Source organism: Paramisgurnus dabryanus, chromosome 2 (assembly GCF_030506205.2).
Source record: "Paramisgurnus dabryanus chromosome 2, PD_genome_1.1, whole genome shotgun sequence".
Lineage (NCBI taxonomy): Eukaryota > Metazoa > Chordata > Actinopteri > Cypriniformes > Cobitidae > Paramisgurnus > Paramisgurnus dabryanus.
Window position 1 is genome coordinate 44,212,681 of NC_133338.1, and position 12,836 is coordinate 44,225,516.

At 35.7% G+C, this 12,836-nt stretch overlaps 2 protein-coding genes across 2 annotated transcripts in view; one reads left to right on the forward strand and one right to left on the reverse strand.

Moving 5' to 3' along the window:
• Positions 1-3,621, reverse strand: part of adam19a (ADAM metallopeptidase domain 19a) — a 117,514-nt gene extending 113,893 nt beyond the window's left edge. Inside the window, exon 1 of the mRNA XM_065289022.2 lies at positions 3,169-3,621. Coding sequence (XP_065145094.1) covers positions 3,169-3,292 — 124 coding nt within the window. The 5' untranslated portion in view covers positions 3,293-3,621. The remainder of the gene's footprint in view (positions 1-3,168) is intronic.
• Positions 3,622-7,300: 3,679 nt separating this feature from the next.
• rwdd (RWD domain containing 4) lies at positions 7,301-12,753 on the forward strand. Its single transcript, XM_065289021.2, has 7 exons — positions 7,301-7,487; positions 8,449-8,529; positions 8,676-8,785; positions 10,819-10,969; positions 11,172-11,283; positions 11,406-11,586; positions 12,226-12,753. Exons 1-6 carry the CDS (start codon positions 7,464-7,466, stop codon positions 11,510-11,512), a joined length of 585 nt encoding a protein of 194 aa, XP_065145093.1. The 5' UTR covers positions 7,301-7,463; the 3' UTR covers positions 11,513-11,586; positions 12,226-12,753.
• Positions 12,754-12,836: the final 83 nt, after the last annotated feature.

Consider the following 12,836-nt stretch of genomic DNA (forward strand, 5'->3'; position numbering starts at 1 on the left):
TTAAGGGGTGGTATTATCCACTTCTGACATCACAAGGGGAGCCACATTTCAATTACTTATTTTTTTACCTGCTTGCAGAGAATAATTTACCAAAACTAAGTCACTGGGTTGTTCTTTTTTACATTTTCTAGGTTAATAGAAAAGTACTGGGGACCCAACATGCAAAAATGAGATTTTCACGATATGTCCCCTTTAACAGAGCACGAGGGTAAGCTAATCTTGTATTTAGAAATGACATTAGTAGTGAAGATTCTCTCTGACCAATCAGTGATCTGCAGTGTTTATGCATCAAGTTTTAGTATCGGTACTACTCGCTTGGAACCTCAACTGAGATAATACTAGAAAAAGTATAAAGTACTAGGTACTGTACACAGTCGAAAACCCCCCAAAGGTGTGTTGTACCAAGCCACACTATCCAACAGAAAAGCACCAATAATGTATCTTTGGCAGAGACCACTGTAAAACTCCAGCTGCTACAGCTAAGAAGATATAACAATGGCAGACTCAATGTGCTTCTCACTCTATGAGTGTCTATGGAAATACATGTAGGGTGGATGGTAAACGCTGCTGACACATTGCTGCTAATGTATTGATGTTCTAACACATTATAAAAGTGAATTTTCACAATTTAAAGTCCCCTTTAAATACCTAAAGTCCAATCAACAAAATAATCTTTAAGAAGATATCTTAAGGACTAATCGTATTCAGTATACACAAAATAAGAAAACATTCATAAGAATAAGAATATCCCTACTCAGTGGCAGCCGGTGACTTCTTTTTAAAGGGCGCACGATGCAAAGCTAATCACAACATTTAAGCTAAGGTGTATTTCAAACGTGTAACGCGTAAAACGATTTATAACAACTTTATAGGCCAATTCACACTGGTCCAACAACAACCAACTCCAACAAACGCCAGCATTCTAAAGTCTCATTTATTTTGATCCAACAACTGCCAACAGGGGATTCACACTAACCCAACACACACGTCTTGAACAAAGATTTTTCAAGTAGGAACAGTGGCGGCCGGTGACTTCTCTTCCAAGGAGCGCAAATTCAAAATCAGTGTTCGGCACATCATGTAAACTTATATGCATCACATGTGATGTCAAAAATACGAGCCGGCTGCAGATGCTTCCAAGGGGTTTATGATAAAAGAGATGCTGCCTGGCGTTTGTCAGATACTCGCTTAATCTCATGTGTAATCAGAGTTTAGTGTTAAGTGTCTTTGTTTAGTTTAGTGTTAAATGTCTTGTGAGTAGTTCATGTTGGGGCATACATCTTGACTGTTACAATGTTATGATTGGCCTGTCTTTTGCATGCACAAGGTTTACATAAGAATGAGGAAACAAACATGTTTGAGGCTCACGATATGTCATTAGCATGTACAAAACTCTTATTATTCATCTATGCCTAGGTAAATATAGTTTTACATTCTATGGCACCTTTAAGGAAACTAAATAGTTTGAAAACCAATTCTGTTAAAAAGGCACAAAGCAAGCGCATTGTGATTGTGACAATAATTAAAAAATCATATAAAAATCAAAATCTACCACTACCATTTTGTTTTGCATTTGTTTTGCACAACTTAACACAGATGTAAGTTTATGGAATAAATAACCGTTCTAAAGGCCAATTCACACTGATCCAACAAACGCCAACAGAAGCGTCGGGTCAGTGTGAAACCCCTGTTGGCAGTTGTTGGATCAAAGTAAATGAGACATTAAAATTTTGTTGTTTGTTGGAGTTGGTTGTTGGACCAGTGTGAATTGGCCTATAAAGTTCTTAAAAATCCTCTTAAGCGTTATACGTTTGAAATACACCTTAGCTTAAAAATGTAAGTAATTTCAAAAACATACTTTGTTTAACTCCTAACTGCCATAACTTTTAGAAATCCAAAGAGAACTCCCAAAGGGAGCCATTTGCGACTTTCGGTTTGACCCGCAAATTGTAAATGTTGTCATTTTTCTTACAAGAGTGCACCGAGGTCACGATTGTTTCAGGGCCACATTTTACGTGCAGAGAACCAAAGTCTTTCAGCCTACATAAACTATACAAAAATCTATATTTTTAGAACTTTTGTGCTCTGCAGGCACTTTCTTCAGGGAATATGCCACAAACTTTATTGTATTAGGGGAGTTGCATCGGTGGCAATCCACAAATGCATAAACAAACTGTAAGTATCCTTACAATGCTTCCTTAAATAGTTTCCCGGGCAAACAGAATATTTGCTCTTACTAATAGCTGTCGTCTGTCATGGATAATAGCACTAGCCTGGTTAAAAATGCATTAAAGGTATACCGTGCAATATGTAGACTGCAGCTCAGCGCAAGTCCCAAAGTCCCAACTCAAATCTCGGAGAGATGTACCAACTTTTCCAAACATGCATAACGTGCAAGAGTTCATGTCGAGGCTGGTGGAGCAGCAGTGAACTTGATGTCCTTAGACAAATATCTGTTTGATTTTTAAACTGTTAACATGCTATTTCAACTACATTTTACCCATTGAAATGCTGTATAAAGTACGTGGTTAATACAGAACTCAACCGACTTCAGCATCAGCATCAATCAAATTGCAGTGCCTTTTGATTGACGCCGCTGATTCTCTTCGACTCGTCCCACACATCTACGCGTGACCAAGTTACTCATTGTTTCACACACAACTACTAGACTGACTTCTTTTTCAAGACAAAATCTGTGGTCTGATAGAAATGTGTCGTTTTTTTAACGCCTCTAAACATTGGACTGTCTGTCTGTAACTGTGTGTCATCACGAGGCTGAACAAATACAACATTTTATAGTAGCTTATAAAACATCAAGCATTTCTCCTTGCACTTTCTGCTGAAGTAAATCCAGAACTTTACTCACATCTGACTGTGTCCTAAAGAATGCAATTTCAGTCAGTTCAGAATAAAGACTTCTTGTCATAGCCTAGTCATTGCAGTCCACATCGGAACCCGTCCTTATATGGTAGAAAACCCCGTGATTAATTGTTGCTCAAATTGTTTACATTCCTACTGTATAAATTCGTTAATTCAACACTCCTCGAAGCGATTTCTCGATTAAAATGCGTTTTTATCTCAATGAAACAACTTCACGGCCGCGCGCAACTGGTTGACAAAAGACAAGAACTTTCCAAGTGGGTTACGGAATGTAAAGCTCTTTCTTACCTCCTTCCCAAGTATTTCCGCCAACAGTTTCCAGTAAGCCGTTAAACAGAAAAACGAATAGCATTACAAGTGCATATCGTGTCGATGAATTGCGTCCGTTTTTCTGTCGGTGTTTGGTATACATCCCTGTGACGGTCGCTGCTGTCCTCCGCGTCGCTCGCCCGCTGCCAGCGCAGGAGAAAACAAGAAACGGATCTAATTGAGTCTGCAAAGCTCTGCCTTCTTTGCACGAGACACAGGAACCATCGTTTATTCGTTCATCTGTCCTACTAGGGCAGAGAAACTGACACGGTGGGAAGGATCAGAGTCGTGAAGCCCCCGGGCACTCGGAAGCGCGCGCACATTGGCCGGGTAGGCTATAGTAATTTATGACCCATTGATCACTGTACTGGGATCGGACGTAACAGCATTACTACTAAGATGCTGTTTTAGAGATACATTTGTCTTGATGAAAGATGTGACTTGGGGTGCCTGATTTTACCCTCACGTTTTAGCTAAATACAAATTAGCAATGTTTTTTTTTTCTACAAATTATTGAACACGTTCTCTTATGTTGTAAATTGTATTTCTACTTTCTATTTTACTAGGCTACTTACTTTTATTTTTAATTCTTTATTTTTATTGCAATTTCTTTACTTTTTCTAAAATGTTTAATCCGTATTTACTTTTTATTGTAATTTAATTTTTCGTTGCCCTTCTACCTCATGTTCTTGTCAGGTGAATACAAAATAAGAATTTCATTGTTATGACAATAAAAATCTTGAAATACTGTAATGTTAAAAAATTTTGTATTGTAGAAATTACAGTATTACTGGCAGCAGTTTGCCAGTAACTTACTGTAGATTTAAATGTATGTTATTTACCGGCAACAGTTTCTTCAAAGATATATTAACTTTTGAACATTAACAAAACTTTATCTTTTAGGAATGGGATTGATGAGCATTTTTGGTTCCCAGAAGGCTTTGCATGACTTTTATATTGAATTTAATATAAATTTTTCTTTAAAAACTGTTGCCAATAAATTAGATAAATGTAAATCTACAGTAAATTACTGGCAAACTGCTACATAACTACATCAAATTATTTACAGTAGTATATTGGGATGCTACCCTTTAAAAAGGTCTTAATATGTACCAGAATGTACGATTTTACATTTCATTTGGTATGTAAGTGTGTATTAGTAGATGTTAACTTTATGCAAAAGGTACAAACCCCAAAGTAAACGATGACGTGACTTATCGTCTCCAATGTAAATCTCTTTTCTTGGACTACAACAAACATATGCATTGTAGGCAACAGTTTAATTCCTGGGATTGGTGATGTAGACAAGACCGAGCCTGTAAGTTAACTCCTGTTAGCATTGCATTGTGAGCGAATCTTTCAAACATGGTAAGTAGCGTCACATTTCCGGCTGACGTCAAAGGCATTCAGGCCAATCACAATGTAAAATTGGTTTCTTGAACATGACAATGAGTTCACTGTACTAAAATGGCCACCACAGTCATCAGATCTCAACCCAATAGAGCATCTTTGGGATGTGGTGGAAAGTAGATGATCAATCAGGGACGCAGCGCTTTTTAAATTGATGAGTTTTGTACAAAATCCATGCATTTCAGGAAGAGAGTGAAATCTGGAGCTTCAAAAATGTACTGTATGTGGAAAATAATGTTTTTTTAACCATAAACCACGCGGTTCTTCACAGTGATGTCATAAGAACCATTTTTCTAAAGTATAACATTCAGTAAAAGGTTCTTAAAAGAACAATTTCATTACCTTTTCACAATTGTTACAAAGCAGCTTTACATGTAATAGACACAAAAAAATCAAGAAACAAACAAAGCATGGCTATTTTAGAATATTGAATCAAATGGAACCATACAGCCAAGACGCTGTGAAGCACATTTATTTTTAATAGTGTACTTTAAAAAAATATTGTAATTATTTAAATATACTACAGTATACTAGAATTTACTACAGTTTGCTATAGAAAATACTGAAGTATACTACAGCTTTTCTTATGTGATAGATTTTAAAGCTAATTCACATACAGGTATGCCAACAAACCCAGACAAACACGAAAAGTTGGCTGTCGAATTTAAAATGAGCAAGTTTCTTAGCATTTGTCTGTGTTTGTCGAATCAGTGTGAATTAGCCTTTAAACAGTTCAGTCCCATCAAAATCATCATGCAAATAGTTTACAACTTGAACACAATAGGCCTCCTGCAACTTTGTAAAACCGATAGAGCCAAGAAGACATTCAGGTCAAGCTGTGATTTAAACTATAAAAGTTAAAGCTTTGGCTTGATGCCGGTACTCTTTTGCCTAAAGAAACACAATGTCTGATAGGCCTACAGTACTTTTGGCTTCATGGCACCATGTAGCCTGCCACGTATGCTTTGGGAAAGAATAACAAGCCGCTGAACTGAATTAGGATCCCCTAATGCTCAGAGTTAATGCATGTAACAGTGTTTGTGGAGGGTGGTGTGCCATTGAAAAGGCATTTACTTTACTGCATGTGTCTGAGGCCTCCTTTCATCCCTTACCACAAAGACTACTCAGATTACAGTGCGCAGTGTGAAAAAACTTTAATTTTGGTGTTTTAAACGCTGGGACTGTAAATCGCACATGAAGTGTGAAAGTACATGAATTAAGATTATTTATGTAAGTGTTTTAGTGTTTAGTTTACCCAGTTTGAAATTCACAGCCGAACCTGCAGGATACTAGAACAGTGGATTCAGATCAGTGAGAAGCAATATCCAATCTCCTCAGCTCGTGCCACTGTATTCAGAGAGCCTTTAGCCCAATGAAGGTATATGATAAATATTGCATTTGCGGACAGATGATAAATTATTTATTCTTGACCCTGAGTTGTGTCTTTCATAAACTCATTTTTGAATGGCTTGTCTAATGGAGGAGCTTGTAGAGTTCTGGTGGAGAAATGGATCTAAAATTACAACAGTAAATCTTCCCTGCAGGTAATTTGGCTGTTGGCTGTCAGATATGAGCAAGGATATGATCTTCTGCCCCTGATTTTTTTGTGCACCTCACTGTGGTTTTAAAACGAAGGCAGGTTTGATGAGAGAGTTTTAATCTTGATTCAACGAGGAAGTCTTTGACCCAAATTCTTGTTGAGAGTCCCACATGTAAATGAATGAAAATAATCAACATTCAGGGTGCTGTGAGTCTTTACATGGAGAGCCTAAATGAGCTCTGACAGTGAACCACACTGTTTCATGATTACTATGTAAATGTGAACTAAAAGGTTCAAAAGTCCTTTGTTATTGTTCTGGTTAAATTATGCGTGTAATGAATTTGATCAATAAAAATGCAAATGATAAATATATGAAGTGATGCGCTTCAAATAAATTGTAATGTACAATTTTTAATAAAGCATTATCTTGATTTTATAACTAAAAAGCAGATTAGCTCTCTATTAACTTTCACAAATCATAGTGAGTGGTATTCCTTAAGAAAATGAACCATGGTTTTACTACAGTTAAAAGAAAACATGGTTACTGTAGTAAAACCATGGTTTTGCTGATAGTAATCAGTACACCAAAAAAACAATGGTTACTACAATTTTACAAAAAAACTAAATTTCGTAAGGGATGGAAGATGAGATAAAAGCAGCCAGTGGGACAGAAACAAAATAACCAAAACAATTTAGCATAAACGGAAAATTATGAAAATACATTTTTTATATTAAACTAAAAGTCTATATTTTGTAACTACAAAAACATGGTTAAACTATGGTTACTGTAACAAAACCATGGTTAATTAATGGTAACCTTGTTTACCATAGTAATCGTGTTTTAAAATATAGTTAAACCATTGTTAATTTTCGTAATCTGATTTCATTGTTCTGCATATGCATTCGTCATGTATTGCGTATTGCATTGGCAGTGAAAAGGTTTTTCAAGCAGTTTGTATTTAAAACGTTTGAAATGAGGATTCGTATTCTCATAAATTCAGATGGTTAATTTTTATGTCTTTAAATGAACTAAACACGAAACACAAAAGTCCTTGCCAATTCACGTACCCAAAATGAGACCCTGTCGCCATCTAGGGCATGTTTATGTGCGTTACATCTTTATTGAATGTTATTTTGTCCTCCAGGCCTGTAGGTGGCACTCTATGTCTCTTCACTGTGGTTTGGACTGGTGAGTGTTGAAGAATAGGCTGAGTACCGATTAGCATCCAAACAGCATGTTGGTCATAACATTAGTTTAAAAGTTGTTTAGGAACAATCCGCCTGTACAGTGTTGCTGTTCAAAGTGTTGGCGGAAGTGGAAAACATGACTGCCAATGAAGACCAGGAGGTGAGCCGGATACAGCTAATGCTAACACACATGTCTAACAGTAGATGTCTCAAATGCTAAAAGATGCCCATTTATTACAATATACCGTTTTCTGTCTTTTATCTTTTATCTATTACAAGCTTAACCTCCTAAGACCCGAGCTTTGGTTTGTCTTTTTTTTCAGATTTCTTCCAGCTTTTTTGGGGTTAGGAAGACCCAATAAATATAATAACCAAATGTTTTTCTTTGAACATGAAACAGTGTAATTGTCCACATTTGTGTACAACAGGTTCCAGTTACACAGCATTAAGTATTATGGTGCAAACAAAAACAAAATGTGGACAACCTGGTATTAGGAGGTTAATGAAAATCATGTCAACCATATTTGACTGTAACTAGTTTCTCTTGTTATGATGTGTAAATATTGATGTAAGATACTGTACCTTCCCAAAATGCCATTTAAGGTACTTTGGTAACTTGGATATTAGTAATATAACTAGGGATGCACCAATAGAATTGTTTTGGGCCGATACCGATTTAAACAGACAACTTCTTGCCGATACCGATGCCGATACCGATATTAAACACTTGTATACAATACTAAACAGTTGGTCTATTAGCTAGTTTATTTCTGCATCAAATTATTTTTACCTGAACACGGATTGGATCTAATTAACATTCAACTGACCAACATAATAAGAGAGGCACAAATTAAGCTAAAACAAATATAAGAAGACAGCATGACAACCTTCAAAGGTGGTTTTTGCTATTTAGCATTTATTTTATTAACAACATTAACTCATTTTTTACATATAATGGATTTCTTTATATTTTAGTTAATTAATAAACAATCGGTATCGGCCTTTCTTTGTGCTATTGCCGATATACCGATGGTTTCAAATTCATCAAAAATCGGCCGATAAATATCGGCGGCCGATACATCGGTGCATCACTAAATATAACCCACACTTTTTCATTGCAGATGGAGCTGGAGGCTCTGCAGTCAATATATGAAGGAGATGACTGCTTTAAGGAGCTGAGCCCAGTTTCCTTTCAGTTTAGGGTATGAACTACATTTCATCATATCTCAATCCCAACTACAGGCATTGACATGTATCTCAGCAAAAAGGGGTGTAAAAATTGTGCTTCAGCTTTCTGTTAACTGTGAATTTGATTTAATGTATTGTTTGTCTCTCTTGTTATTCCCAGGTAGGAGATCTTGATGACTCCAAATCATTTATGGTAGAAGTGTCATGGCCAGAAACTTATCCTGAAACTGCACCACAAATATCATTAGAAACTTTTTTCAACAACAGATTGTAAGTAGTACACATAAACGCTGCTTTAAGCTTTCTGGTCTAAAATATTTTGATATATCTATTCAAAATATTCCTAGTAGTTTTTGTACCATCCACTCATTTTTTTCCAAGGTTGCCTTTCATAAGCCCGATTTAACTGTGCATTTTGTAGCAGTAGGTAGAGGGCCTTAAATATGTTGTATTGAGATTAAATGCATAAGATTAAGGGATAGTTCACCCAAAAATGAAAATTCTGTCATCTTTTTCTCACTCTCATGTTGTTACAAACCTGTAAACATTTTGTTGTTCTGATAAACACAAAGGAAGAAATTTAGAGAAATGTTTGTAACCAAACCGTTCGTGGACCATATTCACTTCAATGGTATTCTTTTTTCCTAGTGTGGAAGTGAATGGGTTCCATTAATGGTTTGGTAACAAACATTTCTCAAAATAACTTCCTTTATGTTCATCAACACAAAGACATTTATACTGGTTTGTCACAACATGACGGTGAGTAAATGATGACTGAATTTTCATTTTTGGGTGAACTATCCCTTTAAATCTCAAGTCATATCAGTCGTCTAGAACAGGGGTTCTCAAACTTTTTGCAGCCAGGGACCCCTTACAGTGAAGAAAATTTTCCAAGGACCACCTTAAAGGAATAGTCTATTCATTTTCTACATTAAACTATGTTATTACCTTAACTAAGAAGAGTTGATACATACCTCTATCATCTTTGTGCGTGCCTGTAAGCGCTGTGGCGCGTGGCGACACTTTGATAGCATTTAGCTTAGCCCCATACATTCAATGGTACCAAACAGAGATCAAGTTAGAAGTGACCAAACACATCAACGTTTTTCCTATTTATGATGAGTAGTTATACGAGCAAGTATGGTGGCACAAAATTAAAACGTAGCGCTTTTCTCATAATGAGAGGGAGAGTGTTACTGCGCCGAGTTGAAGTACTCCCAAAAGTGCTATTCCGCCATACAATATAGTTACCCTTTTAAATCCGCTTAGAAAAGCGCTACGTTTTATTTTGTGCCACCGTACTTGCTCATATAACTACTCGTCTTAAATCGGAAAAACGTTGATGTGTTTGGTCACTTCTAACTGTTTGGTACCATTGAATGAATGGGGCTAAGCTAAATGCTATCGAAGTGTCGCTGCGCGCCACAGCGCTTACGTGCACGCACTAAGATGATAGAGGTATGTATCAACTCTTAATAACATAGTTTAATATGGAAAAGGGATAGACTATTCCTTTAAAATTCCAACACTAAGCTTTTATTTGGACTTAAAAAGTTATTCTTTTTAAATTATCTTAAAGCTCCCGTTCTTTCTGTGTTTTTGAATCTTTGATTGTGTTTACAGTGCGCAATATAAGATGTGTTCATGTTTCAGGTGTAAAAAAAGCGGTATTTTTCACACAATTTACTTATCTGTATAGCGTTGTTTTTACTGTCCTAAAAACAGGCTGATGTCTTCCTTGTTCTATGAAGTCCCTCCTTTAGAAATACATATCGAGTTCTGATTGTGTAGTTTGTTTAGTGCGTTGTGATTCGATAGCAGCTTAGCTTAGCAGAGCCGTTTGAGCTGACTGATGTATTCGTGGGCGGAGTCAACAAACTGTTTTACTGGCGTCATTAAAGCAGGAAATAGAGGGCTGTAGTCCAAACCGGCTGTTTGCTGTAGGCTTTTGAAAAAGGAATTCTTTTAAAGAAAATATATCTCCTGGCAGTAAACTTTAAGCTTTATCATCTTACAGGTATTATTTATGCTATTATAGCAACATTAAACACTAACTAGGGTTTAAAAAATGGGATCAGGAAGAACGTGACCTTTAAAAGCTACCATAAAATCAACAGTAGCTAAACTAACATTATTCTTGGATATAAATATCCCCTTCTTAATAATGCAACATTATTATATAATTTATTGCAAATTATTTTACGAACCTCATTTTGAAAACCCCTGATCTAGAAAAGCAATTGAAATGTAATGAAAAGTTAATGCACTTTGCACTATTAAATCAAATGTACATTTATTTTTAGATCCACGGAGACAAAGCAGTACATCCTCTCAAAGATGGGTGAGCAGGTAGAGGCCAACCTGGGCACTGCCATGATGTACACACTCTTTGAGTGGGCCAAAGAGAACAGAGAAACACTTATGGAAAACCACCAGCCTGTGACATCTGCTGTGGTGTGTATTGTTACACACAAACTGTTTTCTGTTTTAATCCCTGAGAAGTTCCACATACTTTGGAATGATTAAATGAAGCTTTAAATAAGCTTTTTTATTTTTTGTTTTGTAGCTTTTGAAAAAGTATATAACTATGGATGCAGCCTCTCTGCAGTAGGATTGTTTAGGACTACATGTAACAGCTCTGTGTACTGTCTCTCAGACTGTGATATCCAACAGTGATATTCTGAATAATTCCAATGCTGTCAGTAAGAAAAAAGAAAAGAAAGAGCAACTAACCAAAGCACAGAAGCGGAAACTGATTGGAAGAACAGGTGAGCATTATTTAGTTTAAAGCAGCTGATGTTTTGTTGTCCCATAGTGTTGTATTTCAAAACCACTGGATGTTATTGAATGCACGCTGATGTGAAATTACTTTTTTTTTTCCAATAAACAGATAACAAAGGAGAGCTACCGAGAGGATGGAACTGGATAGATGTTATTAAGGTACATTATAAGTATAAGATAATAACTTGTACAAATATATTTATAGTTCTTTTCTGAATTATTGCAACATATGTTTCTCCTTTTTCCATGTGCATCCTGATAATATGTTCATATTTGCCAACAAACAGCATGTAAGCATTTTATTATTTTTTAATTTTTTTATATAATTGTATAAAAAGTCTTAGGCCCCCATGCTAGAATTAAATGTATTGTTTTTGCAGTGTTATAGTGATTTTATATATATATATATATATATATAAGTTTCTCAGTCTCTTTAATGCAATACATCCAGAAAATACAGAAAATGTGTATATAGTATTAAAAATACTTTGGCAATGGCAGGAAACTGCAGGATCTCTTAAACCTAAATAAAATTAAATCCTAATTTCTAATTTTAAAGAAACTAGTCTTTTTAATTCATTCTGCTCAAAAACGCTCAAGGTGTGTTTAGTGCCAAGAGAGGTCACACTAAACACAGGCAATGCCTAAAAAAAGACATTTAGTCCTGAAAATGGTTTTTTTTTTTTTTTTTTATACATATTTCCTGTATTTTCTGTTTGTATCTTTATAAAATAGATTGAAAAATAAAACATTAAAACTTTTAAAACAACAAGTCTGGTGGTGGTGGCCAAAGACTTTTGCACAGTATTGTATATATTTAATATAATATCAATATTACAACTCTATAGTTCTATTTTCAGTAGACATTATGCACTTTTCAGTTCAGTTTGTGATCTTAACAAGGTTTATTTTTTCCATTTTTTAAACAGCTGAGCAAAACAGGAGGAAAAGAGGAGGATTAGATAAATGCTGTGGGAGAAAAATGGATTGAAGTAGTGCCGGATGAATGCTTGAATGAAATGTGTCTCTGTGCACTTGTTTTTAAAGAAAACTGAAATGAATGCTCCCTGGCCATGATTTTATTTCATCTGAAGCTGCTGCTTTATTTTTTTTTGCCACAGAGCCATATTGACACCGAGTGCAAAGTCGAGCACTGCTTGTGTTTTCAAAGACGGTGAACTGGTTGTTGTTATTTACAGTGAAACACCCTTAAGACATGAACGGATTGGGAAAATGTGTGATGTTCTGTTTCAAAGTAAACAAATTTTGAACCTGAGGGTGCATTCAGTGCAATGACCTTAAAATTAAATTGTACTTGGTTTTACATTAGATGCAAAAACAAAATTTGTCAACAAAATGAGTTTCACATATTAAATTTTGTGAGGTCCTGTGCCTTTTTGTAAAAACATGCTGTGGTTCAAAGTACAGTCTTTTGTCGATAAAATATTGGCATTCTTGCTTCATTTCTAAACATTGTGCAAACGATGCATCACCATAATGTAACAGGAGGATCTTGTTCAAGACACGGCCTCATTTCCAG